This window comes from Plectropomus leopardus, chromosome 11 (assembly GCF_008729295.1).
Source record: "Plectropomus leopardus isolate mb chromosome 11, YSFRI_Pleo_2.0, whole genome shotgun sequence".
NCBI classification, from domain to species: domain Eukaryota; kingdom Metazoa; phylum Chordata; class Actinopteri; order Perciformes; family Serranidae; genus Plectropomus; species Plectropomus leopardus.
The window spans coordinates 11098875-11126477 of record NC_056473.1 but is presented as its reverse complement, the minus strand read 5'-3'; the positions used below and the strand labels follow the sequence as shown (position 1 = coordinate 11126477).

At 40.3% G+C, this 27603-nt stretch overlaps 3 protein-coding genes across 3 annotated transcripts in view; 1 reads left to right on the top strand and 2 right to left on the bottom strand.

Moving 5' to 3' along the window:
* The window catches only part of si:dkey-82f1.1 (DENN domain-containing protein 2A), a 42149-nt gene extending 33004 nt beyond the window's left edge, over window positions 1–9145 (bottom strand). The window contains exon 1 of the mRNA XM_042495409.1: window positions 8763–9145. The gene's annotated coding sequence lies outside the window, so the exon portion shown is untranslated. The remainder of the gene's footprint in view (window positions 1–8762) is intronic.
* A 3897-nt stretch (window positions 9146–13042) lies between these two features.
* adck2 (aarF domain containing kinase 2) lies at window positions 13043–19630 on the top strand. The gene is made up of 8 exons (XM_042495988.1): window positions 13043–14284; window positions 14456–14602; window positions 15222–15350; window positions 15595–15690; window positions 15814–16092; window positions 16706–16834; window positions 17288–17341; window positions 17920–19630. The coding sequence occupies exons 1-8, from the start codon at window positions 13406–13408 to the stop codon at window positions 18058–18060; spliced, it is 1854 nt and encodes a 617-aa protein (XP_042351922.1). The 5' UTR covers window positions 13043–13405; the 3' UTR covers window positions 18061–19630.
* Window positions 19631–20021: 391 nt separating this feature from the next.
* srpk2 (SRSF protein kinase 2) overlaps window positions 20022–27603 on the bottom strand; it is a 77272-nt gene continuing 69690 nt past the window's right edge. The window contains exons 15-16 of the mRNA XM_042495599.1: window positions 27362–27454; window positions 20022–22193 (exon numbers count right to left, since the gene is read on the bottom strand). Of these exons, the coding sequence (XP_042351533.1) occupies window positions 22009–22193; window positions 27362–27454 (278 nt within the window). The 3' untranslated portion in view covers window positions 20022–22008. The remainder of the gene's footprint in view (window positions 22194–27361; window positions 27455–27603) is intronic.

Here is a 27603-nt window from a genome sequence, read left to right as displayed (position 1 = left end):
TTAACACCATTAGCTCTGTCAACACTGTTGCCATTGTTAAGCATTGTTTAGGTGTTAAAGATATACTCTCTATTCTGTACCTTGGTGATCCTTTGACTTTTCCTCTTGTGCTGCTAGCAGGTCAAACCTTTCACTCATTCAGTCAAACATCATCATCTGGACTGGAACCATATTTTGCACAGCACTACCACAAAATAGACTTTTGTGATTTTGTAGTTTAAGTTTTCAATGACTAATGAATGGATTGCCATAAAATTAGGTGCAGACATTTTAACACATCAGTGCTGATAATAAATTGTTGAAAAGCTTCCAATTTAGATAGTGAACACAAATACCTGTTAAACATCAGTATTAGCATTGTCAGCATGTTAGCATAATGACCTTAGCAATAACCTCAAAGCATAGCGTCACAGAGTGTGGTTAAGTCAGAGATTAATTTCAATCTATTTCGTTGGACAGTGGTGCTATTCTGAATCTGAAAAGTATGCTATCCCTTTAATTTTTTTTATTTTTTGTATCCAGCTCCCTTCCTTCCAAAGACAAATGAGTGCACACCATGGGTTCCTCTGGCAGTAAGAAACAAGACCTTGGTGTAGATGCACCTGCGGTTGGAGCACTGTGGTTGCAGCAAGCATAAATCATCACTGACAGAGTAAGTAAGGCCATTGACAGGAAAGCTCGCCAAACAAAAGAAGCCATGGAGCTCTTTCTGGCAGTGAGCCTCCCTGTTTGGCAGGCAGTGATGAATTTCAGTGGGTGAGGTAATTCATAAACAGCCACAGGTAATATGCCAAGTGATAGACACACACCTTCTGTCGTCTGCAACCACAGCTGTATTCTGTTTCACTGTGCCCTTAAACACAGGAGACAGACATGGCATGTCTTACACCTCAGGTAATACCTGTCTCTGCTGTTAACAACACCCAAAGGGCCTGGATTTTACACATGAGGAAGTGTCATTGAATACACCATCATTCACAGGGAAAAAAAAGGCTCCCTACAGTGGAGCAGTATTTACAGTGTATGATATTACATTGTGCTGACACACAATGTGGGATTCTTGAGCCTAATGGTAAAACCTTTCCTCTCTAAAACAGGCTCAGCCACAGTAAATGTGCAGCAGTGAGTGGACCTACCGATTCAGACTTTCAACAATAACCTGGCTTCTTCAACACACTAACATTATTCTCTTGGCCCCAGATTGAATTTCTCCTCCAAGCCACAGTCTCTGAGCTGAACTCCAAAGCCAAAATCCTCTCCTCTCCTTCTCCTTCCTGTTTTTCCCCCCTTCACATTTTAAGGGTTCCGCTTGAGAATTCCCACCAGAGCTCCCCCGTCCCATCCCTGCTCCCCTGCTCCTCTGCATGTCTGCACAGAAACAGAATTTTAGAATTCGCCTGCCGATCCCCGGGGGAGCCGCGCAAGGCGAGAGCTTGGGAAAGTGCTCTTCCGGAGTGTAAACTCCAGAGTCAAAGTCGGAGCTGACGTTTTTGACCTTCACACACCCCGTGACCAACAACTGTGAGCCTGAGCCAAGGCCGCCAGTGGGCAAAAAACTGAGTGAAATGCAGAGGGTTGTTTAGCACTGCTGAAACAAGTCAAACTAAACAGATCTAAAGGTGTTTGTTTCCATCATTATCTCCTCAGCAACCTAAGGGCAAATTGTACTTAACACATAGCATATACTAATAGTCAAACAGTGTTTGGCATTAACATTAATAATATTACTTTCCCAATAACAAATAGTTTAAAAAATAACTAATACATTTTCAGTAGTAATATTACAGCTACCCCTAAAACAAAAAACTCATTACAGCCTAACCTTTGTTGTCATCCCCCTACTGATTTGAAATCCAACAATCAGTCAAATCCCTGGACTCCATTTCCTAATGGTTGCATATGCACATCACAAAGCAGCAAGACAGCTTGGAAGATGGAAAAGCTTACATTCAGTAGCTGGGACTATTCCCATTACTTTGATTTTGTCAGGGGGAAAAATGACAAGAGCATTGTTTTTCCATGAAGCGGTATTAAGACTCTATCCATAGTGACAAACACAACCTCAAACCTCCTGAAACACCTACTACAACTGACAGCACAACAATGTTAAGACCGAGGAAATTCATCCCACCAAAGGTGAGCCCTCCTCAGAGGGAGGAGGACTGTAGCCATTCAATGGCAAAACAACCAAAACTGGATTTTAATCGTTGACAGCTGCATTCTACAAGCAACAAGGAACTAATGAAGCTTGTGGCTGGATGTTTGGTCGATGAAATGTTGCCTACTTTCACAACTGACTCTTCATCTTTCAGACAGATCTTTGGGAAAATACCAGCCACACTCAACAGAAGACTCCAAAGTAAAACATTACTTGCACGATATCTAACCTTTGCTGCATTTACCTGAAGTTACCCTGACTTCCATACAAAAGTGCACAGAGGTCTGTATTTTGAAGAGAGAGGATGTAATTAACAAACAACTGTTGACAGGAAGTAAGTAAAGCAATAATATTATTATTCAAAAGTGTAATGAGTAAAAATCAGAGCAACTGCAACATGCTTGATTGTTTTTTGCATTCTGACATTCATGAGACATTAACAAAAACTAACAGTTATTGTAAATTTAATATGAACCTTATAAAATTATGCCCCTATGACAATACTAGAGCTAGATTTTTTAACTTACACTTATAAGACTAAGTATCTAAAGCATTAACCATGATGACAAAGTCATCCAAACATTTATGAAACGGCAAAGAGCACACAACATGTCTGCTGAACAACTAATTGATTGATGATTTCGGCATTATATGAGAAAAACTGAAGATTATAATGAGGAGAAAAAACATTTATGTGAAAATTGACAATGTAATGTTTTTCATGTATTGAGCCTATCACTATCCAAAACAGACATCTATACAGAGCTAAAGAGGACTGACATAGACTGACATCAAGCTCTGCAAATATAACTTGACACTACATAACAGTATAAGAAGGATGAGATTATTGTAGCCATCATTACACTGGAGACAGAAAAAGAGAAAACTACTACTTTCCCAGTTCTAAAGCTTAACAAGACAGTGTTTAGATATGATTTGGTGTGATCAAAGCTTCTCCGTGTCTGCAGTGTGTCTGGAGTATCTACTCATTAAGTTGTTACACTTGGATGAACCTCCAGACATTGTTTTAATTCTCATTATAGACTAGATCCCTAAATTGACAGGTAAACCAAATTCTTCTCATTCTCAGTCATTGCTGCAAGAGAAAGAGGGAGAGAAGACAAGTAGGCTGATGAAGTGAAGGTCATTTCTCTTACAGTTTTTCCATCCCAAATATTACACACACATGCAGTCACATAACCAAACTAACAAAGCATACAGTAGCCTTTTCCCATTTTGCTTGGACTACTCATTATAACATGGCAACTGGAGCCTAAATCAACGAGCTGTACAGCCACATTAGAGTTACACTTTGAACCCACATGGACGCATTCCTTTCCAGACGGCAGTCTTCCCCACATACAAGTTCTTTTTCCGTGCTGGGGATGTCAAACAAATGGTAAATGCATGTTCACATGCAAGTACAGCATGTCAGTGAATGTTCAACTATGTGTTTGTATCCATGTGTCTGTCTGTTTCCATTTGTGTGTTTTGTGTCTGTCTGTGCCTGTTTTCCTGCATGCATTTCTCTGTGTGTGTGTGTGTGTATGTGTGTGTTCTGGAGTGTGTGCGTGTTCGGGTTAATGCCACCGCCACACGCTGCCAGTGGGCACGAGCTGCAAAACCAAACCAAGCTTGAAACACTGGGTTTTCTGGATGGTCTTCATCAGCATGGGTTTGCTGTGATGATTCTCTCAGCCCACATCTAACACCCTGCCATCAAACTGTAGCTGCCTCTGTCTCTGCCACTCTGCAGACTGAACTCTGCAGATCCACATGCTGTAGTGTAGTATGTGTAAACAATGCAGCAGGACAGCAGGAATTCAGCCTGCCATGTCCTGTTCAATGTCCCAATTAGAGTTGCAACAACTATTTTCTTTCAAGTTATGGTCTGATTTCAAAAAAATAAAAAATACAACTCAGACAACTGCCAGACAGAGCAACAGCTTGCAGGCGGCAAGCTGTGAGCAAAGAGTATATGAATATATGTGTGTGTCAGGGTTGAGGGAGCATCTAATGAAAAAAACATGGCCTGCTGCCAACTGGATAAATGTCTCCAGTATCCAGTGTGATGGTATGCATTATCCATGCATGCATGTTTGTATGTGTGTTGCTTTGACTCTTACAATGACAGGGTTACGGGTGTCGAAGATGGTATGCATTATCCATGCATCTATGTGTTTGTGAGGAGGGGGTGTTTTTGATCATGACTAAACCCACGGCCATCTACCAACATCACAGACAATAAGTCCCCCACCATATCTTTTGAAACAAGAGGAATTCTTTTACCATCACCACAGGACACATTCTTTTTGAGCATGTCACCGTGGTAACAACAGCAGCTCGGGGATGGCAGGAGATTGGTCTGGCGGGGTCTTTAAGTTGCAGGCCACCCCGCAGTTTGCCTGTCAAAAGTCAGTTCCTGTAAAAGGAGGGGTATACAGGCCATAACCTCCTAAAACCTTGCTGTCACTTTTCTGGGCAGAAAAGAATTGAGAAGACAGATGTCACTGCATCGGCTAACACACACACACACACACACACACACACACACACACACACACACACACACACACACACACACACACACACATGCACATACACTTAAACTCATAGATACAAACACAACATGCAACCCAAGATGAAAATGTTAAAACTTAAGTTGACCCATAAAAAATAACCAAGGTTATCACGTTTTCACATGACAACATTAACGTGTGCAGATGGCTGTATATGTCCACACACAGACAACGTATACACACTCATAAATGTGTTCATAAACTCACACACACACCTATTGTTCATTTGTAAATGTGTATGCAGATTTTATGTGTAAAACAGGCACCTAATAGTTAACACTCTTGTAAATTGAGAGCATAGTGTCAACGTGAAGCTAAACACTGTTTTCCTGGATGAATTTGCACTCTAGTGACTCATACCAATCATCAAGACCGATTTCTCCACTTCAGCACGCTTCCAAGAAAGAAATAACAAGCTGATTCAGTTGTGAGAGATGACAGACTTAGTCACAACGCGAAACATCTGGTATTTGAGTTGTTTGAGTTTTTAAGAGTTGGCTTTTTTTTCCTTTGCAAAGCATGCATATTAATAAAAAAAATCTGTCACTGGGTATATTTAAGACCTCATGTGTTGCACGTGTTGATATGTCCGGGTGTGTTTATGCGAGGAATCATGAGTCACAGAGAGGGAAAAGATAGATGGGCATTGGCTGAGAATGCCATGAATATGAGTGTGTCAATATTTTGGTGCGAAAGAAAGAAAAAGGGAAAGAAACTGCAGAGAAAATGCCCTGACAACAAATGAGTGCGTGTCTGAGAGTAAATATGAATCACAGAGAGAGGAAGAAGGAGTGTGAATATTTGAAGTGATGAATACAAGGTCACAAATACCCTCTTTTCCACCACAGTGCGCATTGTCTGTGCACAGCAGTCATGCAGACAGTTAGCCTCTGCCCCTGAGTCAGAATGTAAACAACTGACCCAATCTGACAGACCTCTCTGTGTGTGTGTGATAGGAACACTGGTACACACACACACACACACACACACACACACACACACACACACACACACACACACACACACACACACACACACACACACACACACACACACAAACACAATGGCTCCACACCAGAGCCCCTTTACAAGATTGCAGCCCACTTATTACAACCTTGCTGACTAGCAGACAGACAGTCCCCTTGTCTTTATCTCAAACTCTATAAACCTTCACCTCACAGTGCCGGAGAGTCAGCCAGTCTCAATTCAATAAACTCTCAACTTTACCCTGTTAAGTAAATACAACAGCAGGACAGAGAGAAACAGGAGAACGGAGGAATGTTGAACTAAGGTTTGTAAAACTGCTATCAACCTGCTGGAGCTGTGCATTTATGCCAATATGAACAAAACACTCAATTAAAGAGGCAGTGCAGAAATTTGTTTCAAATTAAGGGGCGCTTCAACCGCAATTACAATTAAGCAGCATATTAAAAATCTTCCAGTGTTGCACATTGCCTGAATCTTGTTCATGTGTTTAATGATTGCCTGGCAGGCTGAAATAAAAGGCCACTGAGATGAAACCACTGAGATGGATTATGTTGGCTGATTGATAACCATCTCTTCAGGGTCAGTGCTAATAGCACACAGCAGACATTCCTGTTGCACTGTGGTATGACATGCAACAGAGCATCCGTTATCTCACATGAAGTGACATGGCTGAGTCAGTCAACACAGAGATACACAGACACATGGATCTGCATCAATCTCAAAGCAGTCCTGTGGAGTTTTTAACCACTGGTGCCAATCAGGAGCAGCATTTTGATGACAAAGTTTCCTCTGGTTGCAGAGGGCAGTATTAAAGGGGATATTTATACATCAGCTGGACAACATCATATATTAACTTGCCCTGTGTGTTGGTAAATAAGCTTTACTTCAAAAACCAGCCATGCACTTTGTACGAACATTCTGTTAAAAAGGCATTAGTAAAGCTTATAAGCAGTAGAGATATAGATTAGAAGGCACCATGACTAGTATGTTTAGAATGCCATTTTAAGCTGTTAAATGGGTATGTTTGATGTTGGGCGGCAACATGTATATGAGCTGACTTTGTCAGTAGGATTTTAAGGGGATGGTGGATGGTATTTCATCGAGGCAAGATCGCTGCCAAGCTGCAGACCACTGTTTTAGACCTACAAACAACAATACCGGTTGGGGTGTTTCCAGCTGTGTTTGTGCCCCCCACATGGGTGTTTTTCAACCAAGTCATAGCTGCATTTCCAGCAGCATTTCTGCCCTAAACGTGGGTATTTTGTAGCAACCCATCTTTGTTTTTCCAGCAGCTTTTCTGCCTTTAAACTTTTTGGCAAACAGTCTCTTCGTTTCCAGTGGCTTTTGTGAAAAGCGACAAGAAAAGACAAGTACTATCGTCCCTGTTTGCTGCAACTCTACATACTGTCAGCTGGGGGCAGTAAGGAAGCAATACAGCAATCAAGAGAAGAAGAAGCCTGTCTTACAAATTTCACAATATTTACAAACCCTGAAAAAAACATTGCAAATGTTTTATGAGGTAAGAAATGCATTCAAGATGTTGAGCTGGTCTTAAGGGTGCATTCTGCTGAGAAAATATAAACAAAATCCTGTTTGTTTACAATGAAAACTTCACATGGTACATTTAGCAGTCAGCAAAGGATATGAATCGCTATCCTTTTAATTTTGCCTGGGACATATCAACTTCTTACAGTAAGTTACATTAAAACAGTGATTTACCAGTCACCATTTGATATGTAGGCAGTGTCTCTGTTAATAGGTGGTCGTTGCTGTAGTGCCATTTTCAGCTGTTTTTACAAATCACTTGGCAATCTGTGGGTTTTTTTAAAATTCATTCGACTGTTACAACAAAGACTGATTTGGCTGGTACAGCTGGTAATTGTTTGTCTATATATTCCAAACAAACATCTGTTGCCGCGGCTGGAAATACAACAGGCATCACTTCCTGCACATCACTACTTTCAAGGCCACAATGCAGAAGATGGTTTAAGAAGAAAATTTCAAAAATCACTTACTGGCCATAAATTAAATTATCTTATAGTATAAAGATCAATTAAACTATTATGATTGACTCATTTTCACTGGCATCTGTTAAAAAACTTGAGTTGTATGAAGTACAATGTAAAACTTTCAAATCCAACAGCACAGTCTCAGTCATGCCTGATCATGAAGCTACAAACAACTTGTTATCCCTAATCCTTGAAAAGCTGACTTTTTGGAGCCACCTGAACTCCTCTGTCCTCCCTGGGGAGGTTTCCGCCCCTGCCTGCCTCCTCACAACAATACAAGCTCTGGGACTCTGCATGAAAAGGTGCCTTTGTTCAGTGAAGAATGCTCATCTCACTTATCCTCTCCTCTTTTCTCTTTCTCTTGCACCCTCAACAAGCCGGTTTGGAATGTGTTGGTTTTAGTGCATACGCTCACTATCCTCCAAATGATCACCAAACCATCTCTCTAAGCTTTTCTTTCATTTAATAAGCAGATGAGAGCTGACAGCCATTTGAGTGCATGTGTGTGCATGCTCACATGTGCTTAGATACTTCTGTGAGGTAGAGAGGAGTCTCTTGTGGGCAGCAGTAATGGACTTGGTGCAGACAGTTTGAGACTAGCTACTTGAGCAACACTCAGGCATACTTTACCCGGAGCCATAGCAGTCCAGAATGAAATATGACTCAAATAAACACAGACAAAACCACATCCTAACATTTACCATCTATATTACTTTAAACAGGCATAGGCGTACATTCTGTACACGAACACACACATGCATGCTGACACATTCAAGGTCACACACACACACATGGACATTGAGAGTGATGAGAGTATGTGAGAAGTTGATGCACATGCATGAAGATGGATCCTCGAGCATTTTAAATGGTTTCCAGAGTGACATGAACAATTTGGTTCAAAGACAGTTAAGTATCAACTGAATCATTGTTCAATGTGTTGTATAGAAAGAAATCCACAGTTTTGCTTCAACCTAACTGACTTTTCAGAATGTTGTATATGTAAACACATCATCACACATAACTCTTTACCTTTCTGAGCTGGGTGAGCCCTGATGAAGTGCTCTTGGAGTAGTTTCTCATTTTGCGTAACCTGACCCCACAGAAGACAGCATCCACTTGCATGGTTCCTTTCCTTCCGAGAAGACTGCCTCTTTCCCCCCTCTCTCTCTCTCCCTCTTGCTCTCTTCCACAGTTTGTACACCCCTACTCCTGCCTCCGACTTCTTTCACTTTGCATAGCCCCTGCCTGTACCTCCCACATATACACATAAAGAGAAAGACACAGCTCCAAGGGCACAAAAAGTTTGAAAAAGTCACAAAGTCAGGGAAATCCCTCCTCCCGTCCAGCCTCCAGGCTAAAATGTTTACAGCTCTTTCTCCCCTCTCTGCTCTCAAACACACTCACTCACTCACTCGGAGTCCTATCTCTGAATGACGCTGGCTCTCCTCTTCTCAAACTTTTCCCACCCCCTCCCTTCCTCCCTCCTTCTCACTCTCCTCCCTCTCCATTTTCCATCATCACCCCCCTTCCACATCCCCTCCCAGCCACCTAAACCCCCCACCGCTGAACTAATCTGCAGCTGGCCGGCCGATTGGAGCCCTAGTTGCCAGGGAAACAGAGTGTCCTGCTAAAAAAAAAAAAAAAAGGAGGAATGAAGCAGGAAGGGGCAAAGCTTAGCAAAACTGAATACATAAATAACAGCCTCCTCCGGGAGCCAATTAGAGAAACCCAAGGGCCACTGTTCCTCCTCTTAATGAGGGGACAACATGTTCATCTATTTTATCTTTGCAAGACTTTGTTTACTGGGTCACATGTGCCAGTCAACAACAAAAACAAGTGGTATAGAACCATAAGTGGTGTGGGCTGAATGCTGGATAGTGAGACAGAAAGTGGTTTGGCAGTGTTTGGGTTGATTACCGCTGACCTCTGCTCACTGAGAGAATACAAACTGCAGAGTCCGGCTCACCATCAGGCCCAGGGCTGCAGAGTAACTCAATGCTCCTGTAGAGAAAGGGGAGAAAAAAAGAGTGAGAGAGCAGGAAACAAGGCTGGACATGCATACTGATGACCACTGTGATTAATAATTAACCTATTCAACCTCTCAGGCCCTTTTTAGCAAGTCCATTATTACAAATGTATGTTTTACTTACAGTTTTCAAGGCCTACAACCTCTGGATTGAAAATTTGTCATTCACAGAGTTATGGGTATTTATAAAAGACAATTGAAGTTCCTTTCTGATGTAAGGTTGCAGCCCTGAAATTACATTGTAGATTTTAATATTTCATTTAATAAATATACAGCTTCAGTGAAGGTGAGGCAAACAAAGATCTGAGTATTACTCAATTTAATGAGTCATCAATCAACAGAAAGTTATTATTAAACCAGCAACCATGTTAATGATCTTATGGTCATTTTCAAGCAAAAATCCCAAACATCTCATAGTTTCAGTTTGTCACGTGATAATTTTACTTTTTTTCCTTCTATTTTGTGATTGTTTAAGTATTGGTCATACAAAACAGAAGCATTTTAATGTTGTAGTGTGGCCTTTAGTTGTTGTAACTACTTTGGACACTTTTCGATAGTCCATAATCTATAACCATGGATCTTACTTTATAAGATGATCATATGTTTTGTATGTAAAATCTAAATCTGCAAAATAATTACAGCTGTCATTAAAGTAGCGGAACAACAAATTTGAAGAAAAAAAAACACCTCTGAAACAATGTGGAGTATAGCATCAGAATAAAATACTAAAGGAATATACAAATACCTCCAAGATGCACATGAGAACAGTACTTGTGTAAATTTATAAATGCACTATTTACCATCACTAAAAAAGAAACTACACACACAACCAAAAGAACATCCATGAAAACTGCACAAGCACACTAGATTGGGTATCAGGGTTGCCCCACAATTTAATTATACTCTTCATGTATCTCTACATAAATGCATAGGAGCCTCAGCTGCATTCCTACTGTCATTTCACTGAGCAGCCTTCATAAAGTGTCTAACAGCATCACCTCTGCAGAGCAATTATCCTGCTGACCTCTGAGCCCAAACCCTGACCTCGCCTTTGAAATGCAAGAGAGATCTAAAAAAGCCAGGCTTGTCTATCAATAGCTGTGGAGGGACCAGGGTGGGAGGTGGGGGCTGGTAACATCTGTTTGGCGTTTATCCCACCTTATTGTGTTGCTGAGTCCTCTATCAGGCCTACAGATGGGATCCTGGGAGCGTACCGAGCCCACTGTTATGGGGACTCGCACCGTGACTGGGAACATGGCTGGGACAAGTTCTCAGTCCTTGATAGTGTATAGTAGGCTGAGCAAAAGACCTCTGGTTTAAAGAGAGGAAATGACAAAGAAATCAAATCCAGGGTGTGTTTTGTTCCCTGCCTCCTCCTTTCCTTTATGAGCGAGAAACTAATTGTGCCAGCCACACCAGTACGGCAAAAAACAATAAAGCAGCTCTTAAGTCATTTTAGGAATTCTGGCCAGAAAACGACAACATGGCTTATCAGGATGTACTCTTTAATGCAACTTTAATTAATGCAGAGACACCTTTTACTGTTATCCCTGCTCTGCCCAGCCATGTACATGAGCAATTGCATCACCAGCTAGACAATGTTGTTGTTGTTGTTGAATTAAAATAAAGCAATTTTATTTACAGCCTTAATCAATTAACTTAGATTGATCAATAAAATAATGTGCAGTGAAAAAACGATCAATCTTTGTAGCTATCTACACTTGCTGCTTCTGCTGCTTTTCGACTTGAAAAAAGTTTCAAAGAAGCCAATCAGTGCACATTTTAAAAAAAAATATCTTAAAACAGAATTGCTTATAATTTTATAAAGTTTTACACTTCCTTTTCCTTCTTTCTCCTGTAAAACACTTAACCTCTTTTTTGAAATTTGCTGTATAAAAACCTTTGCTTGGTTTCTTCATTGCTAAGGTGTGCTCTTCCACATTGAGATACAACAAGAAATTTGCATAGCATTATAAACTTCTGTGGTGGGCCGTATTTCAGTTGTGATTATTTTTTAAGACTAAGAGACCATTTTCACAGCTGACTTTTTAACATGTAACAGTCATGGATGTATTACTGAATGAGTCAGGCACAGGCCCATTGACCTTATGTGTCTGGGCCCCCTGGCCTTTACTTGCAAAATGTCAAAAGTCAAATCAACATGTAGCGACCAGGAAGAGACTCAATGACAACAGAGACACAAAAAGACCACAAAGAAATGCAAAAAAACTGCAATGGGACACAAAATAACTCCAAAAATTGGCGAATCAACCTCAAAGACACACAAAACAACTACAAAGATACACAAAACAACCACAAAGAGACACAAAATTACTGAAAACAGACACAGAATGACAAAAAAGACACAACATTATTTCAAAGAGACACAAAACAACTACAAGGAGACACAAAATGAACACAGAAAGATGTACAATGACAACAAAGACCCCCAAAACTACCACAAGGTGTGTGTGTGTGTGTGTGTGTGTGTGTGTGTGTGTGTGTGTGTGTGTCTTGCTCAGAAGAGAAGTGGTGGGGCCCTGTGCATGTGCCCAGGGGCCCACTGTCTCCAAATTTGCCCATGAAGAAAGCAGGAAAAGCTTTTAATAACACTAATGAAGGCTGTATGTTATTAAATGAGCTAGTTCCAGGTTGCATGTTTCATACATGTTTTCCAATTGTAAAGGCAATTGAACTACATTGTTAATGTTAAATTTTCCACCAGTGCTTTTCCTGCTATAAATCAAAATTACCACTCTGACAAAGGTCTAGTTTTAAGCCATGCCCGTCTCAACTGTAATGCTTACTTTTGCATCCTTCTTTCCCTTCTTCAATTCCTTGCTTCCTTATGGTGGGAGAAAGAAAAGAAACGGAACGGGAACCCAGAATATATTATGGTATGTCTCCATCTTCAGGGCAGTATACATCTCTGCACTTTCTTGAAAGAAGCGTCCTAAATGTTATTATTTTATCTACAACGATACCGGTAGTATTGCAGAGTTTTAGCCTCAGTAGTAGTTACTATCCGCTACTGTGTCTCCTCATCTAATTAACTTGAAAAAACAACAACACATAATGGTTGCCACTTCTTTGTACAACAAGACAATACGACTGATAAACACTCACGTGTTGGCCAAAAAGCGCACACAAACACACAAACCCGCATTGTGTTAATTAAAATCAGCCGTTAAAAGTTTCTTTCTGATGTCCGCGCGACTTTAAGACGAAGCCACGTGACCATGTCACCTCTACGTCATACCCGGACGTGAAGCGGCTCCTGTGTTTTTGTTTTTGACTGTTCAGTTTCCAGTGGAGGTAAACGTTATTTTGGCCGTACAGAAACGCCAGCTGAACCATGAAGTGTCTCACTTGTCGACAGTTGGAAGATACGCAATCCATTTTCCTCTCGTTTACAGGAAAACACATTAAGTTACCGTAAGTTAAATGAATTAGTCGTAAAAATAGGTACATTTTCTTGTATAGCTAGCTGTAGCATTAATTTAGTTCGTCTCTCCCCGTCATAAACCCGTAGATGTTAACATTGAGACCACACACCCTTTACTGATGATTATGCTAAAGGGTGTTTTGTAGTAAAAGACAAGCTCATGTGGACCAAGTCAACTCCTCTACTAATCTAACAGCTGACATGATGGCCATCTTTGGAGCAAGAGCAGTCCTTCTCAAACTGAGGTACACTTTCCAGAAAGCAGGCTCCACTACTGGAGCCAGACTCATCCAGAACTCCAGGGCATGCTTTACTAGAAGAGGGCAGGTTTTAACCCAACTACCCAAGGTGACACTGCTGTGTTGGGGTGCAGTCAGTGCATCATCATGCACAGCCACATGCCAGGAAGCAACTCTTCCATGCCAAACTACTGAAAAAAAGTTTCTAGCCAGAGTCCAAGTGCACAAACTTGTATTTTTCCTCCGCCTCAGCCTTCGTGCAGTGGTGCTGCTCCTTAAATTTGGCCCCCTTCTCCTCCTGTCCCCTTTGACTCTGGTGTCCACTCGATGGGCATCCTGCTGGCTGGATGCTCTGCTATGGGTGACTGAAACATCTGGTCCCACTTTCATTAAGCTGGGGCAGTGGGCCAGCACCAGGCGGGACATCTTCTCACATGAGCTTTGTGAGCGTTTCTCCAAGCTTCACATAAAGGTGCGCCCTCACTCCTGGGCCCACACCAAGCAGTGCCTCCAGAGGGCTTTTGGAGAGAGCTGGAGGAGGGTTTTGGTGTTTGAGAGCAAAGAGCCAGTGGGTTCCGGATGTGTGGCACAGGTGTACAGAGGCTGGGCAAAGGCGGACCGGGTGGAGGACCCAGCCTTCCAGTCACTGGTGGAGGAGATGGAGAAAGAAGACTTGCTGGAAGCCTGGGAGATCCCTGGTCTGGGAGGAGTGGCGAGGTCTCTTTGGCAGCTCTGGAGGGGGAGTGGAGAGGAGGAGAGCTATGAGGAGAGAAGTTACCCAAAGGGGAAACATGAGGAGAGCAGCGCAGAGAAGGAGCATCTGATACCTGTGGCTATCAAGGTGAGTGTGAAAATCACAAAATAGCCTCACTTGAATGTAGTATAGCCTTGCTCAGATTCTCTAAAAAATACCAAATCATACCTTCATGAGTAGGTTTTCAGTGCATGCTGTCATACATTCTTTAAGCCGTTATTGAGCAGATATTTGTGAATTGTTTCTGGTGTCTTCCAGGTGATTCATCCAGGTGTGAGGAGGCAGGTGGAAATTGACCTACTGTTGATGAAAGCGGGCTGTTGGCTCTTGAACTGCCTGCCTGGACTCAAATGGCTCAGCGTGTGCGAGATTGTGGATGAGTTTGAGAAGCTCATGACCAAACAGGTAGGTTGACTTGCTCACATTATTGGTTAAATTAAACGTAAGATTTGTCTTGTGATCAATAAAGACAGCTTTAAATTTATTTGCACGTCTGTATGGAGGCTGGACAGTAGTGTTGTGTATTGGCAACAATCTGGTGACAGGATACATATCACTACACATGGGTCACAATTCAATATACCAGCATTGCAATACTGCAACAATATAACACTATCTTGCAATTATTTTGAAGGTCCAGTGTTTAGGATTTAGGGGGCTCCACAGGGCTCAGTCCTGCATCTCAGTTCTGTCTCAGTTCTGCATCCTCAAAACTTGACGCTACTAAATCCAACATACTAGACTTTTAAATGTAATTTTCGGAAAAAAACAAATTGTACACAATTAAACATTTGTAGTGTTTTTTTTTAAGAATAAATACATTATCATAAAAGATAACAGCACAATACACTCAAGTGTATAAATATTTTCTTACACCCCTACAAGACTTCTAAAGTGTAAAAAGTAAAGGAACGAAGTTGCCGACATGTGAGGTACATCATATTACATGTACAGTATGACAAGAAATAACCTCATAGTAAAGAAATCTAATCGTTTGATTGCTCTGTATACACCTTTATTTCAGATTGATCTCCGTTTTGAAGCCAGGAACATCGAGCGTTTCCAGGAAAATTTCCGCAATGTGGATTATGTCAGATTCCCAACAACATTACGACCGTTTGTCACCAGGACCATTTTAGTGGAAACTTTTGAAGTGAGTGCAAAATGATGATAAAATCTACAGAAAATGATGTGGTGATAGATTGAGCTCCAAATGTACAGTGCAGGGAAGTCACACATATCAGGATATGAAATGCATACTTTTTTAAACTGCTGTCTGCTGTTTCTATGTGACACAGTGTCTGTGATTTCCAGGCAACACAGAAACAGTCTGGCTGAATGAATATCTTATACATGAGGCCAGCATTGCTCAGTTTATATTCACCTTTTATGTTCAGGAGAGTGAACCTGTATCCAACTACCTGAGCTCCGAGGTCCCTGAGGAGGTGAAGAAGAAAATTGCCAGGATGGGAATAGAGACCATGCTGAAGATGGTGAGATGCGTCACCTGCTGGATATCAGTTGCACTGATTCACTGTTAGCGTTACTGTGGTCTGTCTGTTCCTTCTGACTGTATGCTCACTTACTTTGTCTCTCTCTTTATGTCTGTACTCTAGATTTTTGTGGACAATTTTGTCCATGGGGATCTCCATCCTGGGAACATTCTGGTCCAGTGTCGAGGGCCTAATCCTGGTTCCACTGACAGTACTGGTATATCAGGGGAGGCCCATGGTAAGACCACTCTCACAGACTTGTGGGACACAGTGGTGGTCAGCATCAGGCCAGATCCGTGTCCTCTCCAGTTGGTGCTGCTGGACGCCGGCATTGTAGCGCAGCTCAGCGACCATGATCTTGCCAACCTCAAGGCTGTCTTCACGGCTGTGGTGCTGCAACAGGTAATGAGGGAAAGAGATACATGAAGTTTAATGCTGAACTTTGGCAGAGGGATTATCTAGTAGATTTAGATCTAGATCTTTGCATCAAAACTGTCAGTACTAGTTTCACTGACATAATGCACGGGGACAGTTACACACAAAATCATTATTTTTAACTCCTATATGTGTTTTGTTTTGTTGTTGTTTTTTTTACAATAACGGTTAGCAGTGCTTCAGCATAGAAACACAATTATTTTGAACAAACTCAGTGACCGAAATACAATATATTGTCATTATGTATCTAAACGATTTTGATTAAAAGGAGAGAAACCTGGCCATCTACTTTCTTGAATATAATAAACCTTTTATGGCTGTTATCCAGATAAGGATTTTCAGGGATAAAACTGTGTGGAAACCAGACGATATGGAAATGTAGACATTTCTTACTATACAGGAATGTAGCAAAACATATTTTGCAACTTTTTACACATTCCTAAATGTTTCCATAACAAACCCGGTCAGCCTTTAAAATGCCTGTCAAAAAAACTGTCAAACAAGAAAGGAATGTAACCTGTAGGTTAAATAAAACCTCCTGCTAAAACTGTCTGTGTGGTTTTGTTTTTCCTTTGTTCAGGGTGAGCGAGTGGCAGAGTTGTTCCTGAATCACGCTCGGGCCAATGAGTGCAGAGACGTGCCAAAGTTTAAGAAGGAGATGTCCCAGCTGGTGGACCAGGCCCTCAGCAAATCCCTCTCTCTGGGAAAAGTACGAACCTCTATTCATGCTTTCTTACTGTTCCTGATGCAAGGCCACAAGATGATGGACATTATGCTGGTCATGATTATTATGTTACAGTCTTAAAAAAGAAATTGAATTTTGCCATACACTATGGTTTGATATCCAGTTCTCTTTGGATCTTCCTTTTATTGTGTGCTTCTTGTGGCCTCTATTATGATTTAATAAGCGCTGTTTGCTTTCTTGCTCTCTGTATCCTTATATAGAAAACGTCTTTGCACATTGCCTCAATGTAGTAGTTCTCTTATTGGTAAATACTGCTTTACATAGAGCCGTCAGTTGTTATCAGAAAACTGTGAGGTGAAGCGAGCTATATGTAGTTTAGAGGTTAGTTACAGAGGTCAGTGCCTGAACAGTCACTGGTTACTATTGATGTGTTTTGCTGACAGTTTTGTGTTGACTGTGTTTTTGTCATGTTTATAGTTCCAAGTGGGTGATTTGCTCTGCAGACTCTTTGGTCTACTCATCAAACACAAGGTAAAAAATAGGTCACATTCATTATGGTGAACTAACACTCATCAGATGCAGAATACTTTGTATCTCAAGCTTTTAGCCATAGTCCTTATAAAGTTTTCTTAAGTAAAAAGTTTTGCAGTTAGCTTGTCAATACCATGTTTTGTTTACAGTACTTGAGTTTTAGCTTAATGAAATATAAAATGTAAATCATTGCTGTTAGGAAAGTCTAGCTTTCAAGGGTGCTTTTGTTGAGGCCACTGGTTAATGCTTTTCAAAAACTGGAGTAATTCAAGGTAAACCACAAAAAAACATGTGGCCTTAGTAATTTATGGAAGAATTAACATGCTGTACAAAAGGTCTTGTTGTTTTCGCTGTGTATAGAAAGCTATATGATTGAATTTTAAACTCTGAATCTTCAGGCTTTACTTTTTGGGGGGGGGGTTGACCACCCTCATTAATGAAGATAGCACAAGCTTTTATTCCCCACACTGTCAAAAATAGATTATTAAAAGATCGCAGTAGCTACAGTAACAATTGTGATGTGATAACTCTTCTACAAAAAGGTAAGCTACTAACCTTGATGTTGGTTTTTTTCCTAGGTGAAGCTGGAGAGTAATTTTGCCTCCATTGTGTTTGCCATCATGGTGCTGGAGGGTCTCGGCAGGTCACTTGATCCGAACTTGGACATCCTGGATTTGGTCAAACCCCTGCTGCTAAAGAAATGTGCCTCGATGCGATGACACACACACACACACACACAAACAGACTGCTCGAACACAGTGGACCACACACAGACAGGCACCTTAATCACACATAAAGCTACTAAGTCCCTACATAGTGTTTACATGTAGTACATCTATAGATAAGGTGCATATGTATACAGGGTGTCTACAGGTATAAAGACTTTTAAATGTAGTGCTTTTTAAGACATTTTCAGGATAAATTTTATCCAAATTTAACATTTCTGGACAAATAATTGCAAGTATTAAGGTAAGTAAGTTTATACGTAGTCCAGTAAAGACGTAGGTTTTATGGAGAAATTTCAATGTTAGGGTGAGTTAGATTAATCTACCTTTTGCCAACAAGCAAGTCCAGGTATAAAGTAAAAAGACAGCATTAGGTTCAGTTGTAAAGATTTGCATCATCAGAAATGTGCAATTACATTCAGAAGAGCTCATTTTGACAAAAAGAAATGAAAGGATAGATACATTAAATAAAACGTTAGGAGCAAGTAATATCTCGCAAATTAAAATGTATGCCTAACATTTTCAGTTTTAGGCCTTTTTTTAAAGAACTGCAGACACCCTGGTATACTGTATCTTCTCAGTGCTATCATGACTGAACCACGCTGCATGCCCCCAGTCACCTAGAAGTCAGGAAATAGCAACGACAATCGGAGTCCGCTCAACAGGGCGCAGTGCGGAGAACCCTCCAGATCAACTTCAACAATGACATCAATAAATAAACTGAGTCTGTGGCAGATTTAATTTTTTAAAACAGAATCAATTGTACGCCAAATAATTCCACAAACTGTAACATGGATATCCAGAACCACACACTGCAGTTATAAAGCAGTACCCTAAATTGTAAGAAGGGAAAAGGGGACGTAATTGCAATGCACAAGTTAACGAGTTGTACCTGTTATAATTTCATGTGACAAAGTGATTTATTTATGATAAGTTGTATTCAAGCTTACAAGATTTCACTGTGGATCACATGGTCGCCGTCTTATCACTACATTTAAGCAGTGCCCTTAATACCTCATTGAGTTTTACAATGATGCTGCCTGCGGTACGTCCACTTTCATCACTGTTACTCTTGTCATCCACTGCGTTCTGGTTGAAGTACAAACATTTCACCGCAGGAAAAAATCTTCAAGGCACCTCTTACTGAGCCTAATGAACCAGAGTATGTGCGCTTTACATGAGGCAACACTTGTTTATTGAGTGCTAATGGACCCAGACACATAAGCAGACACATAGATGGCATAAGAGACCATTTGTAGTGATTTGCGATATAAAAGAAAATACTTTGAAAATCCCTAGTCGACACTCCGAAGCATATGTTTTATTTTTTAATGACTAATATTGATCTCAGGATGTCTTTTATTACTACATCTTTTATTGTATCTTAGATAATGTTGTCTAATGGGCCATTATTTGCTTTAGTGTGACTCACAATGTGCTGTAACATTGACAATGTGAAGCCTTTGGCTAATTGTACTCAACAGCTCACCAATGTGTTTTACCTTTCCATTAAAATAGTGGAAACATTTTATGAATTATGCATATCAATAAAATGTTATCTGTGCTAATTGATCATTTCTTTTGTTGCCTCTGACTGCAAGTTTTCTCACCCTTTTAGTGAGGTTGACTGATGTAGCGTCAGAGCAGAAAATTCACTACATGAAGGGAACAGGATCCATTAATTTACAATTTTATTAAATCTGTCAATGAAAAACACAGACAAGAGACGTGATTCTGTCAATGTCATCAGGAAGAACAGTCAGCATGGCTGAAAGAGTGAGATCAGGAGGTTTTGGTGCAAAAAAACTCATCACATACCCTTTATTGCAAAACTGTTGATTTTTTTTCTCTTTTTTTGTTGTATCACCATCAAGAGCCCAGACAGAGCAGCACTGTTCAAGTAAGGAGGGAGGGGAGAGGTGACAACTGTGTAAAAAAAATCTTTCAATAATAATAATAATTAATTATAATAATAATTATATGATGATGATGACAAAAGAAATAAAAACATCTCTAAAAGACAAACACAATCACCTCAGTATAAGACGAGATTCTGTCACGGTCACAACAACCAGAGAAAAGTTGTTTTCTTTTTTTTTTTCCTCTTTTTTTAATGAATTAAATAGTTTTTAAAAATATCTCACCATTTACTTATACTCATCTTTTTTCATTTATTGCGAAAAATAGGCAACTGGACTAACTGTGATGATGCAAGTTTTTGTCTGTGTGTGTGTGTGTGTGTGTGAGAGAGAGAGAGAGACAGAGAAATAGAGATTAAGTGGAGAGATATAGTGGAACGTCTTGGAGCGTTGGCACTGAGAGCAGCAGCAGTGTGTGTGGCAATGCGGTACTCTCATTCAGCCACCGGGTGGCACAGTTCAGTCTGAACATTCCTCCAGGGCCGCAGCTATGGCGGCCCACCTGTCCCCCCCCCCCCCCCCCGCCGTATCAGAGGAAGTCAAGATATGCCAACAACAGCCTGTGTTTGTATCTTTTTTTTTGGAATGATGCTTGTGTGTTGAAACTTTGTCCACGGTTTCTTATCTGCGTTGCGAGATCTCAGTTCTATGTACAAAGGTTTCAAATCCCTGAAGGACATCTACAAAGACAAGTGCAACCTCCATGTGACTGTCCCCTTTCTGGAGTAGCTCGGGGGATAACAGGGTTCCTCTATAATGGAAAAAAAGGGGGAATAGTACCAATCAGATCAGGTAAACGTGCCACAACAGGACAGAATTGTTCTCAGGAATATAAGTCAGGAATGATGGCAGAGGATTTAGGAATGTCAAAAGCTGGAGAAGAAGGGGTTGTAACATCCTTTCGCAGAGGGGGGCACCAAAATATCCTAACATAATTCTTTCTAACAGAATGTCCAAGAGAGGCGATGAAACAGGAAAGAAATGCACAAATAAAATAACGCATCCATCGTCCATTTGTCATATCCATTCATGCTGATCCATCAGTCTCTCCATGCATTTTAAAAATAGTCTAAAGCAGTCCTCCTCCGTGCTAATCTGATTGTGTTTTTGTTTTTCCCTCATCCCCCACTTTTTCTTGTCTGCCTTTATCAGAGCGGCAACTGTCAGTGTGGTGCCCCCTGGAGGACTGGCTGCCCTCCAGTTCTCTGAGGTGGCCCCCGGCAGGAGGATGCAGCTCATTTAAGAGGAGGGGGAAACCAAACAGGTGAGAAGGGATTTATGGGTTTGGATGGAAGAAATCAGGATGTAAACTTTTAGTTTGATGTGGGTGTTTCTTCCATAGCAGGGTGAAGAAGGGGAAACTGGGCTGGAAAGAGAGGCGTCCATTTAGGCAGATCATGAGCACAGGCACAAGCGCTCATTATCTCTCTCAAAATGACACAAACGTGTCTGTCTTTGAGGCCCTGGCTGTGTAAAGGTCATAGCAGATGGAGCTCTGGGCTGTCAGCACTGCGATTACACTTCTCGTTGTCATTTCTTTCACGTCACTGAAAAGCTCACCAGTGGCCCATGACTGGATCCAAACAAGGTAAAAACCGGGAATTCATAGGAGATTAGATGGAAGGGACTGGCTGACATCTTTACGGCAGAAGAGAAGAAAAAAATTGCTTTTAGACAGAGCTTGATTTCTCCATGTTGGGTGAGCAGCATCCTTCTTCAAATTCTCTCTTTTTTTTAGAGGATGCTTTGGAAGACACAGCCACTGTCTGTTATCTCCATAATCGTGTCTTTACATTCCTTATGGGAATAGATGAGGCGATGTGTGGGGCTAAGCCTACTCAGATAAGCATGTAGTGGATGTGTCAGAAAGGGCAAGAAAGAATAAGTCTTAATCATCTACTCCAACTCTGTTTGCCTCCAGCTTCTCTCCTCGCTGTTGTACCTACGGCTGCCACCAGGGGGTTGATGTTTGGGCTAACTGTTGGGGGACATGGGGAGGAGGGTGTCTGATCGGAGATTGTGGCTACGAGTTGAGCCAGGGGTGGTTGAGGCATTCGCCGGCCGAAGCCCTCTTTTCGGGAACCATCTCCAGCATGGGCAGAAGGAAGTGGGTGAAGTGGCCGGCGTCTTCGTGCGCCCAGCCGTACTTCTCCACCAGCACGTCAAACAGGGACCACGGCTTCAGCTTGGTGATGTGCCGCAGCTCACCTGCAGGGTGCGACAGAGAGTAGAGTCAGTGACAGCACGGGATGGTGTGGGCAGAAAAAAAAAAAAAAAGAGTGGTGAAGTTTACAGGGCCGGTTCACCCAAATAACAAAAGAACATTGTAAGACTGGTGATACTGAGTTATATTTTACTTGTTTACAACAAATCCCACAAAAAACTAAACTGAGGATTAAACTATTGTCTGTGTGGCCGAGCCTGATATAGCTATGGAGCGCCATAGATGTCCAAAAGCTATAAAAAACAAATCAATGAGCCACATAGTTGCACTGGCTGACATGTTCTTTTATCATGATAAACATGAGCATTGTGGCTCATTCCACATAAACTGTATGCTGCTGTAAATACACAACAGGCCACCAAATGTGTATTAATATACAGCTGAAAATAGCAAGCTTAAAACAAGAAGTTACTTGTGTTTGAGTAACATTTGCTAAAAGCTACAGAGCTGTTTTAGGAAAACACTTAGCCTTTTATCAACAAAAGAAACTATACATTTGTGTATCATTTTTAAAGACTTAAATCATCAGCTAGAACAGCTTTTTGTTTTTTTAAATGTAATTTAGATTTAAATGAGAAATATACAGAATAACATCATCCTTATCATTTACCTCTAGCGATATCTAGTTATGCAGATAGTTTGAATTTATTACTACTCTTTGCTTAAAGAGATTTATCTCTGAGACTTCTACCTCCAACCCAGTGCAGATGAACAAAATGCATGCTACCCACAGCACTGAAAAATTACATAAAAAACAATAAGACAACAACATCTTTTTCCAGAAACAGCATCATCCCTGTTACTCAAAATAATCTGCAGAACACCCAGTCAGCAGTGTTCACAGGGACTATTTGTTCTGTAGAAAGTAGTTCCAGTGAAGACTGTTCACAATAAAATGTGCAGATGATCCAAAACAAAAAAATATCCCCTCTTCTGAGTGTGTTTCATCTGATATTAAATAGAATCAGTGCCATAGTTACAGAAAACAACACAAACACTTTATTATTGAAAGCAGCTAATGTTGTATCATGAGAGGGAGATCGGGATTTATGAGCTGAATGCATCATTAATACCATACGGACTGTATTTTCGTCGTCATCACCAAGTAATTAGCCAAACAGCAGGCATTCCTTTTTCATTTTCTCTGTTAGTCACTTATTCAGATGTATGCTACAACACAAGACAGTTTAAATGGCAAATACAAAATGTTGCACAGGCATATTACACTGGCAGAAAGAATCAGCCGAACATAAGACAGATCTTTTTTTGTGTAGTATCAATCCTACATTAAGTATCAATAATCAAAAAAACACTTTGAATGGGGTAGGGGTGTCACAAATCAATTTGGCTTTTGATTTTGAAGTTACAGTTTCATTTAATAATCAATTTAAACATTCTTTTTTTTCAGCACCGAATCACCAATCCGGTTGCTTATTTCAATGATTAAATTCAAAGGCTCATTTTAATCGATTTTCGACTTAGAATTAGAATCCTGTCACTAGTATTGTGGTATCTGTACTTAAATATCAACATCATAACCCTTGATCTGGACTAACCGGGACCATGTTTTTGACAGAAGAGATGTTGCTGTTGAAATATTCAAATAAATTGTTCAATGTTTCGTGCATAAACAAAACTATCTGCATGACCACATTCAGATAAGTAGATTTGTTTTTGGTTATTTGGGTGAACCGACTCTTTAGGGCCATGATTCTGCAGGCTGCAGCCAAACACTACAGCAGCTGATTTCTCTGATTAGCTCAGCCTCTCTGTTTGGACGTGTGCCTCTCAGCAAGGTGCTGTACCGATTGAGTGAAAACCTGTAGAGTTCTTGGCTGCAAACCACGAGAACGGAGGACAGAATGAGACAGAGAGGTGGCGATGTAATAGAAACAGGCAAGGAGAGGAAGGTGTTTAGTGTTAGAGAGGAGAAATATGATTGGCTGACAGCACAAGACTGTCGGAGAAGGAAAAAGTATTAGAAGATGATCAATGATGGAGGCAATCAAGACCAAAGGGTCAGTTCAAACTGTGGCTGCCATGGTAACCCTTCCTTTACACTGACTGGAGAGCGCATGGTGGGGGAAAAGAAAACATCAAGACTTCCCTTATATTGTACTGATCAAGGCACAGTGGGGTTTTTTTTTTTGCATTTAACCCTTTGAAACCTAGATCAACATCATTTTTTCTTGTGCCGCGTTCAGATTCCCTCTTTATATTATTATAAGTATTTAAATCCTCATAATCTGAGCAAATTTGTTTGCTTTCTTTTAAAAACATGGGGGAAAGGCAATGGACAACTTGGAAAGAACTATACCGCAAATTGCAAGAAATTAGTGGCTCTGGAAAATTGTTTTTTACAAAAAGAAAGGGAAAAAATATTGAAAAAACAAAATGTATAATGAATGTATAATGATATAAGGATCATAAATGTATTTTTAAAATTATTTAACAGAATTATTATTATTTTAAAGCCCCCTTTTTCAGGTCATTTCATTGTTTTTTTGTTATTAGTTTATTTTTACCCTTTTTCTTAGTTTTTCTTAATGTGTGTTTTTTTTTTTTTACTTTTACATTTTTTTGCTATTTTTTGGCACATTTCTTAACAAATTGTTCATTGACCTTTTCACTGTTTTTGATAGAAATCAAGCCATTTTGCTCAGGTTTTAAAAGGTTAAGGCAGACATTGCTTGTCACAAATGACTGTATATTTCTAATGTTTAGGTCCTTTATTTTTGTAAAGGTGTGCATGTTTGGATTATTTTGTTTCCAATTAAAGTATCTACTTCCACCCAAGTTTGATACATATCAGTGTGCACGAAGGAAACAGGCACTGCACAGCACGGCTGAAGACAGCATGGCAGACAGCAGAGACCCAGAGAGACAGAGTGAGACAGTCAGACCAGATTAACAGAGCGCCATGGGATAAAAGGGAGAACACTGAGACATCGAGTGCAGCCTCAGACCTCAGATAGAGACAACATCAAAGGCAGAATATTCAGGTCTCATGACACATTATGAAGAATATATGAGCAGAAAGGGAAGGAGGTCGAGGAAAAGAAAAAAGAGAATAAATGAGAGAGTGCAAGGGGTTATCGGCTGCACCAAACACAGATCCATACACTTACCAGGCTCAAAGAAGAGCAGAATCAGAGAGGTGTCTGACACACCGGAGACCTCAAATGAAGTAAACTAAAGCCTTTCTGTTCGGAGTATGACTTTGCTGTCATTGTTACTGATAACACTGCTCTTGTAATGTTATTGTACAGAGTAGACTAGCTCCCTATTTAAAGTGTAAAGGCTTTTGCACCCCAAAATTATTAAATTGTTAATTCTAACATTGATATACAGTCTGTAGTTATTCATTACTCCTGATTTAATTGATTGTTTTGGCTACTATTTAAAAAAAACAGCTGTTAAGAACATTACTAAACAAAACATCTGACCATCTATTGCCAGTTTGCTGAGTCTGTATTAAGATAATACATTTTGTGATTATTCAGAAATATAACTTTTCTTTATTTTCCTTTGATTGTAGTGAACTAAATTGACGTTTTTGAATTTGAATGTTTAAATCAACATGGGACAGGCGATAAAGCTAAAAATCAGTTTCGCAATATTAGGATTTTTTTTTTTAAATGCTGATTCCAGTATGTCAAAACATGTTAAATAGAGGCACACAATAATAACAACAATAATAATTACACTGATGTTTAAAGCAATAAACTGTATATCACTGTTATATGTTACATTAGACAGAAACTTAAGCTGTGTCAATGAAAACCTTCAAAAACAAATATGTTTTTAAGTTGTTGGGTTTTTTAAAATCACATTTGGCTTAGATTCATAAATCTGCTTTTTTGTGATGTTTGAAAATGATTACCAGTGAGTCAGATTTTGTGAATGTTACTTAACTTCTTAACTTAACATTTTATTAGTGTGTTTTTTATTATTGTGATTGAGCAATTCCTTAAATCCAAAATATGTGAGACAAAAATGTGACATAAATTTTAAAATCAAAAGTAATGTGATCATATCATCATGATACCAAAGAAAATCAATACATTTTAATGATGGCTTTGGAAAAGACTTTCGAAGATGTTCAATCAGAAACTCACTAAAAAGATATTTTAATTTGGACATTTTGCAGGATCATCTCTCCATCCCTAATGTGTCGAAATCCATATTTTATTTGAAAGATTTGTCATTCCTCTTCCAGAACAGGTTACTTTATGATCGTCAGGGGAACTGTTCTGTTGATATATGGTATAAACCAAAATTAGTTAAGTATAATTTAAACAAAAGACAAAGATCCCTCTACGCAGTTATCCTCAAGAACATTAACATTAGAGACAGGTAGGTAAAATGCCACTCCAGAGGAGGGCAGACTTTATTTGTTGTCTGAGATTGAGCATAAAGTTTTTTATTTTATTTTATTTTTTTATTGTCCTGCCAACAAGCCATAAGGGATGTACTTTTAAGTAAATTGGCCTCTTTTTAAGTTGATATCTTTTTATGCATTTCTGGTGCATTTTTTTGCTATGACTGACAACTTACCTGAAATTATCTCAAATGACTTAGTTCAGAATTACCGTGGCACTGCTAAAAACTTTACTACACAAGACCTCTGGACCTCTATGCAGTTTCTCTTACTTTCTCTTACTACATCTTATCTCTACAGGTCTACCCTACACCTCACCAGCCACTAACCATGGTGTTGTTTACCTTTCTTGGAGAAAAACTCTCGGCTGTACTTCCCGGCAGCGAACACTTTGCGTGGGACCTTTCCAAGGAGCTCCATGATCAGAGCGATGTGGTCTGCCCACCACCACATACATCACAGAGGGAACAGGCACGGTTCAGCATTACAGCATGCACACACACATCAACACGACTGGCTGTATGGGACTGACACACACTGCTGCCCTGGAGTACTGCATGGACACACGGCTGCTTTAACACCATGAAGTGGAGGATTTTATAGGATCGTTCGTACAGTTTTTAGTCACAGTTCCAATAAGTGTGTCCAATTATTAAAATCAAATCAACAGCAGCATAAGTTTAGATGGTGTCCTGAGCGTCAGCTAGTGTCCATGTCAGTCAATTTTAGACATCTGTGTCCCAGTCCCACCAGCTCTCTGGCCAGCGCTACCTCTTCGGTTGAAGAACTCCCGGGAATATTTTCCAGAGAGCGCAAAGTGCCTCGGAATACAGCCCAGCAGCTCTATGATGTGGGCTATGTGGTCTATGGAGGAGAGAGGGGGGAGGGGGCAAAAAAGGGAGATGCAAAAGAGAAGAAAAGGGTAAAGACAAGGAGGGGGAAACTCAAATGAAATAGAAAGAGGGATAAAAGTAAGGAAATTGTTGAAAGGGAGGGTTGTGGGTAGGAAAATA

Bases quoted from the DNA above. Each gene is read 5' to 3' on its own strand.
- adck2 (XM_042495988.1), top strand. From the start codon at position 13,406: ATGATGGCCATCTTTGGAGCAAGAGCAGTCCTTCTCAAACTGAGGTAC. The intron at 15,351-15,594 runs GTGAGTGCAAAA...TTTTATGTTCAG, and splicing joins TTTTAGTGGAAACTTTTGAA to GAGAGTGAACCTGTATCCAA. The intron at 16,093-16,705 runs GTAATGAGGGAA...TCCTTTGTTCAG, and splicing joins CGGCTGTGGTGCTGCAACAG to GGTGAGCGAGTGGCAGAGTT.